At 42.1% G+C, this 17,947-nt stretch overlaps 1 protein-coding gene across 2 annotated transcripts in view; it reads left to right on the top strand.

The window, feature by feature from the left end:
- DIAPH2 (diaphanous related formin 2) overlaps positions 1-17,947 on the top strand; it is a 167,078-nt gene that overhangs the window by 119,448 nt on the left and 29,683 nt on the right. For both annotated transcript variants that reach the window (XM_054289531.1, XM_054289532.1), the window contains one exon: positions 96-191. In XM_054289531.1, coding sequence (XP_054145506.1) covers positions 96-191 — 96 coding nt within the window. The remainder of the gene's footprint in view (positions 1-95; positions 192-17,947) is intronic.

A 17,947-nucleotide genomic window follows, 5' to 3' on the forward strand; every position in this document is an offset into this window, starting at 1 on the left:
CCTTCGTGTCCCGTAGCGACACTCTTGGACTTCTGTTTCCTCCTAAAGCTGCTGGCAGCCGTGCTGATGGAGTTTTGTTTTCCTGCTCCCCACAGAGGGTGACGAGACAGGGGTGATGGACAGCCTGCTGGAGGCCCTGCAGTCGGGAGCAGCGTTCAGGGACCGCAGGAAACGAACGCCGCGAGCGCAAGGTAAGGGAGATCCTGCGAACTTTGGGCTAAAATGAGCAGCTTCAGCTGAGCTGCACACAGAGCAGCCTCAGCTGGGCTGCAAACACAACAATCTGAAGTTCTTTGGCAAAGACTTGCCAGCGGTTTTCACCGTGCTGCTGTTGGGCACTGAGCTCCTGTGAAAGCCCAGCACATCACAGATTTTTAACCTGCTGCTCCAGCTCCAAGTGCACCAAGGGCTCCTGTTGTCTTTGTAATGGTATTTAAACCCCCCTGCACTGAGTGTGCTTCATTCTTACAGCTGTAAGTGTCATTAATTCATTGTAGGTGGTGCCATGAGGAGTATTAGCTCCTTAACAAATAAGATTTGAGTGGTCAGCTGATCATCATTTCCAAGCACTGCTCTTGGGTGTGTTGTGCTCTGGTAGGAACTTCCAGTTATGGAGTCTTAAAAGTAGAAATGCATTGAGATAGTAATGTATTATATTTAAATAAATATCTATATTTACTTCAAAGTAAAAATGCATTAACATAGCTTCGTTTTCCTGAGGAAGACAATGGTATTGGACTCAACTCTGTCCACTTTACTGAGCAATTGCTTCTTGCTGCAAAGCTGATTTTGAGACAATTTGAGAATCAGTGGCAGCATTTCCTTTGTTCACTTCTCTGCTTATGATATTCCAGATGCACACACTTTGTGAAATGCATTTACTCTGCTTTCACTTTTCATCAAAGCTCATGGTAACTGTGTTTTGCAATTTTTCATTTCAAGCATATCTTATAGTAAAAAATGCAGTCTTAAAAAGCTACAGTTGAAGTTATTTGGCATAAACTCAAAAGCTTGGTTTGGATATGTTTGGCAAAAGAGGGTCATGAATAAGCCATGTTAATCCACCTGATCCTCAGTGAGCTGGGGTTAGGTTCATGTTGGCTGATGATTCTTTTTAGAGGAACACAAGAGCAAAGGCAAATTCTTTTACTCTCTTTAGTAGCAAAGATAGTGCATAATTATTTTTAATTTGCCATATGCATGATCTTATGGAAAAAAAAACCAAATAAGTGATTTGATTTGTTCATACTCTGAAGTTGATTCCCCTCCAGTTCCAGGATCATTCTTAATTCAGGGCTTGTTTCTGCTCTCAGATCAGACGTGAAAGAAATCCTCGATCAAAGTTTGGTTTTTCCCCTATCTTGAGAAGTATCATTTTGAGAGATGGTTTCCCTGTGTTGTGGCTTGAGGAGACATTTGTCACCACGTGGTGACAAAGCAAAGCTTCCCAGGGACCAGAGGAGATTGCACAAACCCTGCTGCAGCTGAGCAAGCAGAAGATGATTGAACCTGGGGCAAAACCAGGGATTCCTCAGCAAAAACAGGGGACAGAGCTAATTAAAAACCCCTTTGGCTGATTTTCTGCTTTATGTAGTTACTTAGAGTTCTGTGTTTGGAATTTCACTGAGCCAGGTGATATTTCAGTGGGGCTTTTAAGTGCAAGGAGCTGATTGACTTTGGAGAGCTCACTGTGAGAAAAGGACTGGATCCTCCAGCTCCAGACTCTGGCCAAACGTGAGTGTTCTGTAAGAGAAGAAGGCCATAAAGTGAAATTTTCAGGGGTAGCTAAGAGTTGAGAATAGGATGCAATAAATGTTAGTACCAGTTAAGTGTCTCATTGAAATGTTCATGTAAATTTTGTCTTGTGGTTTAGAAATGTACGTGATATTTTGTGAGTAACTTGTCTACATACCAAAAGGAGCCTCAATATGTGGCTGTGACATTTCTGAGCAGTGAACTACAGCATGAAAATCCTGGGACCACATTTACATCCTTCCACATCTCTCCTTCAGAAAAGGAGCAGTGACAATTCCCTGCTTGGTGCCACCCTGTCCTGCAGAGTTCCAGCCAGTGAGATTGGGATAAACAATTAATTCCATGCCTCCTCTGGTCCAGTGGAAGGGGGAAAAAATGGAAATACAAGGCCTGGAAAGAAGAGCTTGGGGGTTTCTGGGCTTGTTGGGTGGTGTGGTTGTGATTGGCAAATGGAATAATTCTGTTTGTGGGCAGGGAACAGTGCAGGGGTTTCTGTGCATTGTTGGAGCTGAACTGCTCTGGAGTTTGGGTTTGGGACACTCATGGGGAAAAATTCATAAAGGTGTTGCTATTTCCAAAGTTAGAATTGTCCAGCAAAGTTTTGGCTTTGAGCTTGTCTTGGTTACACATTATGGTCTGAGAGGAAAATCCATTAAAAGTTTTCTGCCTGTTTGGACACAGATCTCATTTTTCTGTGTCAGTTGGTGGTTGGAGTTTAGCAAGGAGAAAAAACAACTTCTGCTTGTTTACTTTCTGTAGTTTTGCTAATTCCTTGGTAACAGGTGGCCCCTAAAAAAAACCCCTGTCCAAACCCCAAAAAAACCCACAAAGAAAATGCCCCCAAAACCACTGAGCACTGCAGCAGGTTCCCTTTTGTACATTTTTCGTGTATGTGCTCTAGATCTGTCTTTTTCCAAACTTGCCTATTCTGTTTGCATCTTCTCATGGTGAAAATTAAAACTCGAGAGGTTTCACACCCTCACAGTGGCTGCAATCAGAAGATCGTGGAAATTTAACTTGTGTTGTGTTTGCTTCCAGTGGTTTCATGAAGGAAATTTAACTCAGAAGGAACAGGAACAAACCGTAGTTTCAGTTCTTGATTTTTGATCATTTTAGCTGAAACACCACAACTTTGCAAAAAAAAAAAAAAACAAAACCCCTATGTGTGTTCCCTGTCACTTTGGGTGAGTGGGCTGGACCTGGGAGGGATTAATTAATTTGGATAATGGAGCTCAAATTACTACAGGCTTACAACAAGGAGTGCCATTCCACCTCTTCAGTTTGCCTTTTTTACAGGGGTTGCTGCTGTACCTTGTAGAATATTTGTGCTTACATGGTCATTCCTTTAAAATAATTCCTTTTAAATTAATTTCCGGTCGGATTCAGACTGGGTAAGAGGTGCAGATGGGAAGAGAGGCTCTGCTCAACATCGCAGTATTTCTGCTGGGAAAAAATCAAAATGTGAAATGTACAGACAGGTTCAGAAAAATAAAACCCATTTCAAATATGTTTCACTGCATTATGTTTGTTTGCTAAGCCTGGAAATGAAAAGCTACACTGTAATGGGTTGCATTACAACCCCAGGCTTTTCCAGTAAAAATGGTTTTGTTAGCAGGTCATGGAGGTAATAATAATAAATTCCTGCCCCCCTCCTCTGGTTTTACATTTCACTCTGGTTTTTTCTGTTCTTCTGCAGATTTCTCAATGTGTAAAACCATTGTGTGGTTCCTCTCTCCTGAGCTCAGGGCTCCACTTTATTGTTTCTGGCCACAGATTTTAGGGAGAGAGAGATTGTCCTTCCAGGGAATTGCTTTGCTTAGAGAGCCCACAAAATAATAATTAGACATCAGCTTCTAGGAATGTTGGTTCCTCTTCCAAAAATACCCTTGCATTTTGCAAGTTTGCCAATATTGGGGTAATAAAGAGCAGTTTTAGGTGGCATTTATCACAGGGAACCATTAAAATCTGCATCCAGCCCTGCTGCTGCACAATAATCCCTGCCCTTTCTCCTGGCCCTGGGCTGTGAAATTATTAAAAGAAGACCAACTCAGGAATAATTTTTTTCTCTAAATTAGCTTAAGCAAATTTCTGCACAGAGCTAACCATTCTGCTAAGGCTCTTTTTATTAAGTTTCTAAGTTTTTTTGGCACGGAATTTAATTTCTTTTAGCAATGTTAATAACCAGTGCCCTCCTCTCCCATAAATGCAGACTCTGGCAGCATCCCTGATGCCCTGGGCCATTTCTGCTGTGGCTCTCAGTGCTGCATGAAGGTCGTCCTGCTTTAGATCTCTCTGTGTTTCTTGAGGGTTCCCTCTGCTCTCTCAGCACACATTTTGGATTTGTTTTTAGCTCCTGCATCACAACAGATCAGTTGCTGCCCTGTCGTTATTTCCATGCTGAGAGCACACCTTGAGAATGGAAAGGAGACCTGAACCTCCCTGGTTCAGTCTCTGCATCTGGTTTTTGTTTTTGGTGGGAGCATCTGAAGGGCTTCCACTCCTTGTTTAACCTTGGCAAGACAAACAGGAGTTGTGGTAATATTGTTCCTATTTTTTAATGATTTTTGGTAATTTTCATATGGCATTTAGGCATTTTAATTGAAAATATGGGTTTGTTTAAGTAGGTGGATATTTTTCATTGCATCAGAGTTCTAATAAAAGATTATTGGTTTAGGAATCTTGCGTCTTCTGCTTGGAGACAAAACTGTTCCTAAAGACTCACTTCTGCTTGTCTACCTTGCTAAACTAATTTTAATTGTATTAAATAAAATCTGGAGCATTAGTTTAGGTTCCTGGGTGCTCAATACTCCTTTACCTGAACCACATTCAAATAAAGCCCTTCAGTCAAAGCAGATTTGCTCTCCTGAAAGCCCTGTCAGTCATTCTGGATGTGACAGTTGTCTAAATAAGCTGGGTTTTGAGCTGCTTGCAGCTGTGAATTGGTGAGAATGTCATCAATGCTCCAATGCAAGGAGGTGGGAGGTGCAGTGAATTTGTGCTCAACAAAATGCCTTTCAGAGGAACAGATCCTTAACATTAAATACCTGTTAGCAACTTGGAAATACCCATTATGAGCTTTAAAAATTTAGTCCTGAGTTTAAAAATCAGTTTGTATTTTAAACTTCTTCATCTTTCCAACATTTTAGCTTTTAGGAGCTGAGTATTTAAGGGCTTGTTTGCTATGCAGTTGTGCCATGGAGGATTTTTGCTTACAGTCAGGTGCTGGGCACTAATGGGACTCACACAAGATCCAAGTGCTTCAAAATTCCCACATCTGTAACAGCAAGAGCTGAACAAGACCACCGATAATAAATTTACTCGTTTTGCTATCATGGCACTATTGTAGATTTAAGTTTGCTTTGTATTTCTAAATATAAATATGGGCACCATTCAAATTGAATCTCAGCAAGTTACCCGAGTCCTGAGAGCTCCATAAACAGTCCCAAAGCTGTTTAAAAATAGGTATTTGTGGTATAATCTATTTTTACTGTGTCTGCGTTTTGCCTCGTGGCTTTTGTAATTAAAGGAGTACTTAGATAATACATTTTTCCTCTGACCTGGCATCAAAGGAGCAGCTTTGGTATGGGGAGATTTTACCTGACAGGGGCGGTGTCTCTTCTCATGGCAGGGAGTTGGAAATAAATGATTTTTAAGGTTCCTTGCAGCCCAAACCTGAATTCTGTGAGTTTTCAGACAAGCAGGATGGAGGAGGAGTGGACAAAAAGGGAGTAAAGAGGATTCAGCCTGCCCAGACTGGATGCTCCAGGTTTTTGGGTGCACACCACATTCCCTGGAGCAGGCAGGGAGTGAAGGGGCTCCAGCAACACCTCAGGTTCACTGGCTGGCTGGACAGAAAGGCAGAAATTCAGGAATTCTGCACATTTGCATAATTGCTCTCACCTCTGTGGGTGTGTTACCCTTCTCTGAAGCAAGAGCTGGAGATGGATTTGTTGTTTTTAAATTGATTTTCTGTTCTTGGTATGCAGGGTTGACCTAGAGCACGTCAAGTGTTTATAAATGCTTGGGGAACTCCACACACACAGAGAAATGGGACTGTGAGCTCTGGACTTGGGATCTGTTGTGCTGCTTTCTCTAAGCTGTTATTTGCCATTTGATGTATTCTTATTTCCCAACACAAGAGATTTTCCTGAACAAATGAAAATGTGCCATCAAGTGGCAAAGGCACGTGCACATTGTGCTAACTGTCCTTCAGGAAGCTGTTGTGCTATGTAATTGTGACTAATTACCTCAGTTTGCTGTTCATCTAAAGCAGTTAATTACTCACCCAGGCTGAGGAGAGTTCTGTGCCCCTTGCCTTTGTTAGTGTGCTGCAGAGTGCACTCAGTGCACTGGAAATGTTCTCCCTGGGAAGTTTCAGAATATTTTTCAAGTTTCAGCATTTTTAAAACTCAGCACTGGTGCTGCTTTACTCACTGAATTGCCCTAAGATCCAAACATGGGAAATTCTCAATTTTTGTGCCTTTTGAAGTACAAAGCCACAGTCTGTGAGTGATGATGGGAGTTCCATGGGGGCTCTGAGGATTCCTCATCTGCAGCTTTGCCACAGAACATCTGAGCTTGTGCCGGACACCTGCAGAACTGGGCCAGTTGCTCCAGACCTTGAAACTGAGTGCTGTATTCCATTTCACATTTCCATACATATTTGTATTTATTCATTTAAAGTTGTTTGTGTCTGTTTGGGGACAGGACTCTGCAGGCACCCAGAGCAGCCCTGGAATCACTCACAGCATTTATTTTGGAGCTCATTTCTCTGAGTTGCCCTGGTTCAGTTGCCTCTGAACCTCCTAAAAGCCTTTGTGAAGGTCCTGTGTTGTGAAATAGATTTTTACAAATAAAACAAAGCTTTTCTGAGAAGCAGGAATTCTTCTCTAGCAAAAAGAGTGATCCAGGAGGAGACTGCCAAGGTCACAGAGCAGGATTTTGTATGAGCTGGAAGTCACTCACCATTCTGAATTTATTTATTTTTTAATTCACGCTGAATCTGAAAACTGTTCTATTTTAATGAGCTACGTCCTGCTAGATGGGAAGGCCTCCATTCCCAGAGATTGATAGCTGAGTTTTGGCTGCATCTTTATGCAGTAGCTGAAGTTAGAGGAACTTTTTTACATGCAGAGAAAGGATATTCATGCATTCATTTACCAACTACATGAGTAGTAATGAACGATATGCAAGGCTAACTTAATTTGCATTTGGCCATTTGAATTTTCTTTGTCAGTGCTGACAGTGTTATCATGCAATTATTGTGAAACACTTCTATTTGAAAAATTTTCTCCCACAGTTCTGTTTACTGAGGTAAAGCACTTTGGCTTTAATATTTTAATATATATACATAATGAATGGAAAGGGAAGAGATGAAAATCAGTGTTGCAGTGTATGACTTGGGAGGGATTAATTGGAGTGACATTAGGTCCAAATGGTTATTTTGTAGGCAGGGAGGGTTTCTGTTCCATCCTGTTCAGGGCACAGGGTGTGGAATTGAGTCCCCAACCTCAGCACGGGCCCAGAGTCCTTCACTGTGGCTGTCACCTCAACTGTAAAAACTTCATTTGTTTCCTTCCTGCAAGGCAATATTTACCCTATGGGCTGTGATGTAACAGCAAAACTTCTCATTTTCTTGTGGCATTAGCAGGAGAAAATAAGAAAAAAACCCAAAATAACAATGCTCAGTTACAGAGTACTGATACCATCTTAGGCAGTTGTGTCATTCTGTGAGAGGCCAGCATTGCAGTTGCCTCAAGTGATTTTATTTTCCTGATTTTTTTAGTTTCATAATCATAAGAATTTATTTACCTGGTGGTTTAGGTTCACAATTTTTCATTTCATAATAAATAAATTTATTTTCCTGCTGCTTTTAGTTTCATATCCTTCTGAGAGGAGAAGGTAAAGATGCAGCCCAGGTGTGCAGTGGCAGAGGGACAGGTGGAGGCTTTTGGAGCAGCTCAGAGGAGAGGGGCACCATGTGTGGAATGGAAAATGCAACCTGAATTCTCTGCTTAATTCTGCTGGGGTTATGGTGCTCACAGAGGTGTGCTACCCAAAAACAGAGTTTAGTCTTTATAGCTTATTACAAGTGCAAAATGTTACCAATTTTGTGGTATAGATTTTGTGATATCACCTCGTCCTCGATTGGATTGCTTTTGTGCTTCTAGGAATTTGGGGGAAGATCATTTCAGGGAGCTGATTTGTGTATTGGCAGGTTGTTGGCTGGCTTTATCTGAGATTATTTTTGCGTCTTTCTACAAAGCATCTCTGGCCATTTACTCACAGTATATTGGGTTTAGAAGGCTGCAGGGCTGACTTTGCCTGCAGGGCTCTGTGTCAGGGTGCAGGCACTGAGAGCTGCAGGCAGGATGGGATTTCAGCAGAGTGTTGATGGAACAGAGGCCGGACAGAGCTACAGAATACAGCAAGGATTTATTAAAAGGATCTCCTCCATGGATCCACCTTGGGCAGAACAAGAGCCCAGCCAGGGCTGCACCCAAGATGAACCAAAATGGTCCCAAAATGAACCCAACATGAACCAAAATGACCCCAAAATGAACCCAAGATGAACCAAAATGGCCCCAAAATGCACAAGGGGCACGGGGTCTGTCCCTGGGATCAGTTCTGCTCCATTTGCACCTTGCAGTTCATTGTCCCATTGCAGCTTTAGCCCAGGCAGTCCCACCCTGCTTGTTTTTCTCTCTCCAGCCCACGGGGTTTGTGCTCCTGGGCTGAGATTTGGATCATTTGTCCTTGGTGCCCAGCTGGAGCAGGAATTGTTTTGCGTCCCTGCTCTGTGCACAGAGCTCACCATCCCCTGATGTAAAACCCAGACCCACACACTACAGCAGCACAGAATCTGAAAAATATAAAAGCAAAACCTGAGGCGTCATTGAGACCTGGTCAATCATCATTTCAAACCCAATTTCCTGTCAGTATCACCATTGCATTTCTGAAACTGCAGCACAGGTGGTTCATCTCATTATTGCACATTATTGCCTCAACATAATGTAGCTGAGCTGGTACATTTGTAATGTATGGAGCTCCAAAATTGCTCTCACATCCTGAGCACTATCCATGCTGCTAATTGTAGGACATTTGCACTGCTAGGTTGTTTCAGTTTTCAATGCTGTTATCTTTTAAAGGGTGCTGCAATTAGCGTGAAGTTATTTTTAATGATGACTAAATCCAGATGTGAGATATTGATGATCTGCATTAATAATAATTCTGATAGTCCTGTATTTCAGAGTAACTAGTTTCAAATCACAGAATTGCCTTTAATTCTGTGAAAACCAAACACCAGCCTTGAAAGAGTTGGTTTTATTTAGCCATGCTCAAAGCACCCTGCAGAAGCGAACCTTTGATATGGTTTGTTGATCTTCTCAGTGGAAGATCTCTGCATGTTGCACAGCTGATTTCTCTTTTGGAGGGGAAAGTGACATAATAGGCTTTGATATAAGATTTTATAAGAACATTATCACTAATATATCTATTAGTGTGTGCATTAGCTCATCTCCTTTACCCTCTCATGGAAGTATATAATGTCATAATATTGTTATTTAAAAACTATATACACACTGCATAGTGCCTTCCAGATGGAGCTCTAAAAATAACAGAGATACTGGAGTTCTTCCTTAGATCTCCATTATATTCACTTCTCATTTTCTCTGTGATTTCTGTATTTTTTTCTTCCATTTCTTGTTGCATTGGGTATTTTTTCTGTTGGTGAAGAAGATTCTATTTAAATAATTATAAGGAGAGTATATAAAATTTTACAATGCTGTCTATGTGTCTGTAATTCCATGAATATATTACTGGAGTGGAATGTCAGCCTTCCTGCATTTTTCCCTACAAATTTAAATTACAAATTAAAATAGACATACTACACTGAAATGGGGAAAATGTTCAGTCATTGTGAGGATGATTTTTTTTTTTCATTTTAAAGGGAACAAGTTTCTAAAATAACATAATAGGAAAAAAGGCCATTATTGCCAGTATTCCCTCAGGAGAGGGAGAAATCATTCAGCTTGGAGGGCCACAGCATTTTCTGTGCTGTGATCAGGTTACACTGTCAGCTCAGCTGCCTTTGGGCTCTGTAAATTGTGTCCAAAGCAGAATGGGGTGGAGGGAGGACCCAAAAGGTCCTCATGACTTCATGGAGCAGAGTTTGAGTCTGAGAACAGCAGCAAATTCCGTCATCACTAGGGGCTGATTTGAAATCCAGCAAGGTGCTGAATGAACAAATTAGAAATTATTTCCTTACAAAGGGAACAAAATAAGACAAACCACCCAAAAAACCCTACCAAAAAACAAACCAGAACAAGAAAAACCTCCTAGATCTGATGATTCACTCCCGAAAAAAGACATTATCATCCCTGTCAGACATTGCAAAGATGACTGGCAATTTCTCTCCTTGTAAAATCTGTTCATTACAAGATGCTTCTGACAAAAGCTTATTTTATTTTTAAATCTACTTTACCAGAGTGTAAACCTTAAAGGGAGATGTACTAGAAGTTTCATTTTTTTTTTCTCCTAATGGATAACCACTCAGGAGGAAGCTGGAATTGTGTTTATGGAGTTTTCTGAATATTTGCTTCCTATTGAAATAATAGAGACACTATTACTAGGGAATATTCATTTCCAAAAGATCTCTCTCCACTGAGGGCAATCATGATTTGGTTGAAAGGAGTGGCAGCTCATCATCTAAGTGAGCAGATATGAATCAATTCTGAGTGAACAAATATGAATCGATTCTGAGCTGTCCTTAAACTTCTTAGGAAAACCACTTGAAATGTGTTGTTAAAGAGTCAGAAAGTTCTGTAGCACTGAGGGGGGAGGATTTCGGGAGTGGATGAACATTTATAAAGCAGGTTTAGCAGTTTGCTGGAATTAGATTTGTGCCAAACCCTCACTGGTAGGACAGGAGTGAAGGGATGGAGCATCAAGCAAGGCAGTGCAACACAAAACCTGTTCTGGAGGAATTGCCCCTCACTGCAGCGAGGTGTGGGAGATGAATTTGTGGGGAAATTTAGGGACTATTTGTAGGTTTGATGTGGCTTTTTTGTATTTGTTCACTTATTAATTTTTTGAGAGTAATTAATTATTTCTGTTTAAGAGGTTATTGATCTATTTAAATGAACTGATTTTTTTAATGATAATTTCAGAGTGGTAGGTATTGATGTGGTTTCTATCAAAAACTTTTTATCTTCATTTTATTTATTTATTTATTTTATTTATTTATCTTCCTTTCATACTGTGATGGGTTCCTGTACCATGAAGGGACAGATGGTTGTTGTTTTTCTTTTGGGAGAGTGAGTTGTAACATCTACATTACAGCATCTACAGTATAACATCTGTATTATCTCACCCTTCACATAAAACTGAAAATAGAATAAAAGCTTTTAAAACCCATCTCTGGGTCAGAAAAAGGCTTAAGCCAGGACAAGATCCTTGGACAGGAGGTGCCGTCCAAGGTCTGCAGAGCTCTGTAATTCCATGAGACTGAGCTGGAGGATGAAATTCTGTCATGGGAGAGAGAAGAATAAAAACCTTTGGTCCTTCCTGAGTGCCTGTGGTCAGGCTGGCCCTGTCCCCTGAGTGACCACATTTAAATTTATTAAAAGGATTTCCTCAATGGTTGCACCTTGGGCAGCACAAGAGCCCAGCCAGGGCTGCACCCAAGATGAACCAAAATGGTCCCAAAATGGTCCCAAAATGCACAAGTGGGCATGGGGTCTGTCACTGTGATCAGTTCTGCTCCATTTGCATATTTTTAGTTATTTTTTTTTAATGTCTATTTTAGAAAGGGCTTCCCTCAAACAATTGGCATGAGAAGGTTGCGTTTGGTATTTTTTAAGAGGAAATCTCTCCCAATGGCTCACTGTTACTATCAGTCCTGTAAATACTCTGGGCTCTGGCTTCAGCCTTTTGGAAATTACTCAATATGAATTTACTGCAATGATGGGCTAATTAGTTAAAGTTCACTGGGTTTAGCTAAACACACAGTGTTTGATTTGGAGAGATAAATCTGTGCTCTGTCAACCTTTCCAGGCATAACCCTGCTGCCAACATTATGTGACAGGTAGTGAGGCCTGGGGATGTGCTGCAGAGCAGCTCAGCTCAGCTCTTCACTCTTGACTAGTTATTTATCTCGTGGAGCAGAACTCACAACTGCCAGATGGGGAGTGGGGAGCACCCAGGGAAACCTCTGCAGCCTTCCTTTCCTTCTCCCACGCAGCAGGACATGGTTTGGGGATGGTGGCTGTAGCTCACATCGCTGTGTTTTGGGGGTTTGGTTGCTGTAAACCTTCTCTTTGCCCTGTATAATCTGAAATATCTTTATATTTATCTGAAATATCTTTATATTTATCTGAAATACCTTTATATTTATCTGAAATATCCTTATATTTATCTGAAATATATTTAGGAATGCTCTGTTATAAATAAGACTCTGCCAGCATTTTTAACATTTTGCGTTTTCAGGATATTATACAATTCCAAAGATAATTTCAGAAATGTGTTCACAAGTGAATTGTCCACACTTCACCAGACAAACCAAAACCCCCAACCCTTATTTATCTGATCTGTGGCACCTCTGGTTGTTGTTTTATTGGCAGGAAGGCGATGAGCTGTTCCTGCTGTAGTTCCAGGCACACAGAGAGAGCTGCATTTAAATCCATCATTTGCTGGAGCCCGTCCCTGTTGTGGGGAGATAAAAGCCCGTGGAGCAGGGTGGTGGTGCCCAGGTTGCTGTGCTGGGGCTGAGCAGGGCACTGGATAAAAGCAGATTTTTCTGAGGCACCATCAAAGCCCCCAGCAGCAAAACCCTGTTTGCTCTCAGCTGCTGGACCAGCCTGACCCAGGGAGAACTTGCTGCTGGCCACAGATGAGAGCACTTGTTAAAAAAAGAGACAAACAACAAAAGCACCCACAAATGTCATGCTGTACACAGAATTTCCTGACGATTCTTTGTGGAAATCCTGTCGTTTTAGCAAATGAATCAATTGGAAGGGGCTCCTGGAAGAGCCCTTATGGTTTAAGGAGAACTAGGCCCCGTGGTTTAAGGAGAACTAGGCCCCGTGGTTTAAGGAGAACTAGGCCCCATGGTTTAAGGAGAACTAGGCCCTGTCTGGATTCTGATTTGCGCTGAAAATTAATGAAAAAATAATGAAAATTAACGTTCAGCAAGTGAATGAGTGACTTGTACAAACTGAAAGCTGATCCCTTAACTATTGGACGGGCCTGTAAGCAGTGAGGGCTGTGATGTGATGAAGTGATGTCAGCAGAATTTCTGGCCTGGTGGCTGCTCCCAGTTTGTCCCAGTGCTGCACTGGGGCCCTGTGGGTGCCACTAGGTGGAACCATCACCCCTCCCTTGCTGCCGGCTCACTCAGCTCACAGAGCCTCTCACAAGGATGCCAGCCAAGAGGTTTTGTGGTATTTTGTGTGTGTGTGTGTCTGCGAGGGAAGGAATAAATTGCTGCCTGCTTGGCTGAAATTGTTTTTACTACAATAGGCAATGCAATCTTTCCTCTATGGCCACTGGGATTATGTGCACTGGCAGTGATGCAGCCTTTGCAGTGCTCTCACCCCAAAGTTTCTGGGTTTGTGTCCCAGTTCCTGGCTAAAATCCCCTTTCAGAGCATATAATCACTTCTCCAAAAGTTAAGCCGGGCTTTAATACAAATTTCATTCTTTGCAGGTTTTTGAATGAGTAGTGTCAGTGAAGGAGAGCTCTAGAAATACATTTTTTAGAATCACATTTTTTTAGAATCACATTTAATATTTATATTAAATATATCGTATTTAGTACTTATATAGTACTTATATAAATATTTATTTATTTATCTTATTAGAAAAAGAATAAATTATTTTTCATTAGGGAAAACATGAATTCCAAACTATGACTGTGAGTTAGAGTGAGATTTCTTGGTTTATTCTAATTTTCTGTGTTAGCTTGCATTGTGCTGTATTGTCCACAATCCTTTCCTACAGTGATTAATCTTTCAGTGCTGTGCTCACTCCAGCTGCAAAGCCCTGACACTTTGCTGGACACTGTGGGGATCTCTTGTGAAATGATGCAACAGCACTAAAAATAATTGCACCTTGAAATTGGGAACATCAAGGAACGGAAGCAGTTTGTCACTGTGCTTTTCCTCTCTTTCATTGTCAGCAACGATTGTAGTAAAAGATAAGCAGAAAAGAGAACTTTTATGGTGAGAACAGTTCCTTATGTCTTATTTTCTCTCTTTTTTCCTGCCTTTGGTGCAGCAAAGGGGGAGCTTTTCATGTGGGGACCCACAGAATGCAGCTGCAGACAGCAGGGGGAAGAGTTTGGTCAAATTGCCACTCTACCAAACATCTATAGAAAAAAACCAAAAAAATTTCCATTGCCAATGACAAATCCAAGCTGAAAGTTGGCCTTGCCTGTTGTCATTCATTGCCATTCATATTTAGGAAGCAGACTGCTGTGATAATTGATTTGATGGTCCAGCTTGAGTGGAAGCACTTCTGGGCATAGCAGGCCTCAGAGATGCCAAAAAAGAAGAAAAGGTGGGAATGAAATAATGCACTACTTTCTCCTCAGAGGCATGTGGCCCAGTTTTTGAGAACAGAAAAACATGCTTTAGAAGAAGAAAGGAAAAAAAAAAACTTAGTAACTCAGTAATAAGTACAAAAATGACCATATAGCCTCAGTCAGATAAAAATAGGCATTCGGAGAGAGACAATGAGTGTACATATTTTACTGGCAGGTGAATAATAGGAGAATGCTGTGGAAATAATCTGATTTTTAACGGACTCTGTCCAAGGGAGTACCTTTCTTGCTTCTGTTTTTTTGTGTAACAACAAAAGAGGCTCCCTTTCCTCAAAACACAGACGCAGAATAAAAACCACCCGAAAAACAATGTTTAATTTTTTTTTTTTAGGCTTTCCAAAGAGGAATTGATGGTTCTGAAGAAGGGAAACGAAGGCAATTATTGAATTTGAGAGGCAATAGATGTGCTTGGATTAAGTGAGCTCCCCGTTGGGTTTATTTACTTCCAGCCTAGGTGATAATGAGGCTTTTCCTGCATTTCTGGCCATGGGGCAGTGCTCACCCACAGCCTCCTGCTGCTCTGAATAACTCGGGACACTGAGGGGAAAAAGTAGATTTAAAAACTTTTGTATTCAGTGCTTGACCTCTTAATCACAAGTGCCAGCAGCCTTTCATCGATTTAAAGACCCAAACAAAACCAGATCAGATTGAGCCGTGGAAACACAGAGCTGCAATCACAACTGGTTTGTCTTTTGAGTGATGCTTATTTACTGGCAAAACCAGTGTGGTCCCTCAGCTGCTGAACTCTTTGTATTCATGGCGCTGAATCCTTTATCCAGGAACTGAACTGTGCCAGGAAAGCCTGGAAAAGCAGAGCTGGTGGAGGAGCAGGGGGCTGAGTGTGCTGTTCCAGGCCATACTTGAGCATTACTCTGATTTTCAGGGTTTGAAGGACCCATCCTGCCTTCAAGAGATGATAGTTGGTGTGAGCACAGAATATATTCTACACTTAGAAAAGAGTCTGTAAAAACATTCGTTTATTAGGAGAAAATATCAGATTTTCTGCTATGTTAGGACTTTTTAAATTCCTTTTTATATATTGGAAGCAGAAGCTCAGAGTTCCGTAAGCCATTCAACATCTGAAAGTGATATAACCCATGTGCCATTCTATCTTTGAATTCTTCTTGCCTTCTATCTACTTACCTATAAAATTCCTTTTTAAGTATCAAAACACTCCATTAAATTGACGGATGTGAAACATCACACATGGCAGGTGTTTGAAGGAAATGCTCTTGGTGCATCTCAGCAGAAGAAAACTCAGAGGAGCCTTGGTTTGGAGCGATGCTCAAGTTCAGGTGGGGCAGCAAGGGAATAAATGGAACACTTGGAGGGTTCTGGTTTGTGGGAATTCATGGAGAGCACTGAAATGGCAGCAGGAAAGAGGGGAATGCCTGGGTTAACCTGACTCTGCATCCCTGCTGAGTCAGCCTGGAGCTGCACACAGATCAATTTTCAATGTGTGAGTTCTCCCCTGTGTTTGTTTGGAGGTGTGTTCTTCCTTTCAGGGTGCTTTGGAGGCATTTGTGACAAATTGCTGCAGCTCCCAAGCACACAGATCCTGGTCAGTTCATGTGAGCTGGAGCTTGAGAAGTGCTTCCAGCTGAGCACACTGCAGTAAATATTATTAGACCTTGATTAAAAGATAATTGGAGTAATTTAGGTTTCGACTGCGAATTCTGTGCGAGCCATTGTGTTGTAGTGGCAATGATTAGTAATTATTTTTATTCTATTTCCAAACTGGGCAGCACCTCCATGCCTCACCAAGTGCGGGCTCCTGCCTCTCAGGAGAGCCTGAGGCCAGAGGGGTTCCAGGGAACGGAGCTGGGGCTTCCAGCTGGAGATGTGGAATATTGCAGGAGATGTGGAATATTGCATGAGATGTGGAATATTGCAGGAGATGTGGAATATTTCACTGCCCCCTGTGCACACAGCTGCAGCTGCTGGCCCTGGGAGGGGGAGCCTGGCCCCAAAAATTGGGGAAACCTTTTCAAACTGAGGGGATTTTCCACCCTGCTGTGTGATTTACTTGTACAGTGAGGGTGGCACAGGTGAAACGCTTTGGAGTTCCCCTCCTGTGCCATCTCCCTGCCCATGGGGTGGTTTGTGGGCTCTCAGACCATGGAAAGGTCTGGTCTGGAGAGGACCTCGAGGTCACCTCATCCAACCCCTGCTGGGAAAGGGCCACACACCAGGGGCTGCTTCCCCAGGATTGAATATATGATGTTTTTATCTGCAATCCTGAATAATTTATCTGTTAATGCTGAATAAACCCCTCTCAAATCTACCCAGGACACCCACCAAGGGTATTTCCAGTAAAGGAGTTCCCAGCACTTGTCTGGTGATGTTTAATTGCTGCCACAGTGGGTTTGGAGCTCACCCTGAAGCACCTGTGGCCTTGTGTCACCTCCTGGTGCTGGCAGTGCTTGGTTCCTTTGGGAGCACCATGAGGAGCTCAGCTGGTCCTGGCTCGGGGTTAGGCTGAGCCCAATCCATTGCCAGGTGTCAAAATATGTGAGGAGAGAGCTCCAGGTTCTGAGAGTGGTTAAATGTTCCTTCTGTGAGTGGCTAAATGTGTTTTCTGTGAGTGGCTAAACATCCCTTCTGTGCTATCACGTAATTTCTAATGGTCACGTGCAACTGCTAGATCATAAAAGCAGCCAGTCCAAAGCTCTGCTCAAAGCCAGGCAGGGATCAGCACAAAAAGCACCTGCTTTAAAAAGGGAGAAAGCTTTTGGAAGGTGACAGCTGGAATTCCAGTGCTTAATCTGTGTAATTAGAACTTTTCTGAGGAGCAGGAAAAGCAGGTTGGACTCGAGGTAGTTTTAGGAGTTAATTAGCAAGGTCTTTTTGAATATTAAGAATGCCTTTGAAGGATAAAGTTTTGAAAAACTGGTTCAGGGCTTTCAAACAGCATAAATTAAGAGAGAAACTTTCTTTTTACACATCTTCAAGATGCAGACAGAGTCATCCTCCCTAAGCATGCCATTTCCTTCCATCAGAAATATAATCATAGATCCCCCTCAATGTCTGATCTTCATAAGGATTTATTAGCTTGCTAACAGTGCACTGGTAATTTAACTGGAAATAATATTTTACAGGAGTTTTTTTTTGCACGTTCACCATTGCAAATACTGAAGTCAGTAGCTTTCAAGTCATAAAGTTGAGTTTCTTCCTGGGCTGGGTGCTGTGATATATCACCAATATTGGAAACAGCAGCCTGTGTATTTCAAGGTACAGCCATAGAATTGTGGAGTGCTTTGGGTTGTAAGGGAGCTTAAAAATCACCTGAACCATCCCAACCCCTCAGTCTCATCTCCCATCAGCCCATTTTGCCCAAATCCTTTTTTTTAACCTGGCCTTGGACACCCCCAGAAGGGGAGGAGGTGTCTCCATATCTTGGGCAGCTACAGGCACTGTCTCAGCACCCTTTCCATGAAGAATTTCCCCCAAAATCCCACCCAGCCCTCCCCTGTGCCAGTCTGGAGCCTTTCCCTGCTCCTGTCACTCCTGCCCTGTCACAGGTGCCCCTCCAAAGGGCTCTGAGCTCTCCCCAGAGCCTTCTTTTCCAGAATTTCTCCCTTTTTACAAGGGAGTG

Source organism: Melozone crissalis, unplaced genomic scaffold, assembly GCF_028551555.1.
Source record: "Melozone crissalis strain CALT ecotype California unplaced genomic scaffold, PUWL_Pcris_2 ptg000068l_1, whole genome shotgun sequence".
In the NCBI taxonomy this organism is placed as follows: domain Eukaryota; kingdom Metazoa; phylum Chordata; class Aves; order Passeriformes; family Passerellidae; genus Melozone; species Melozone crissalis.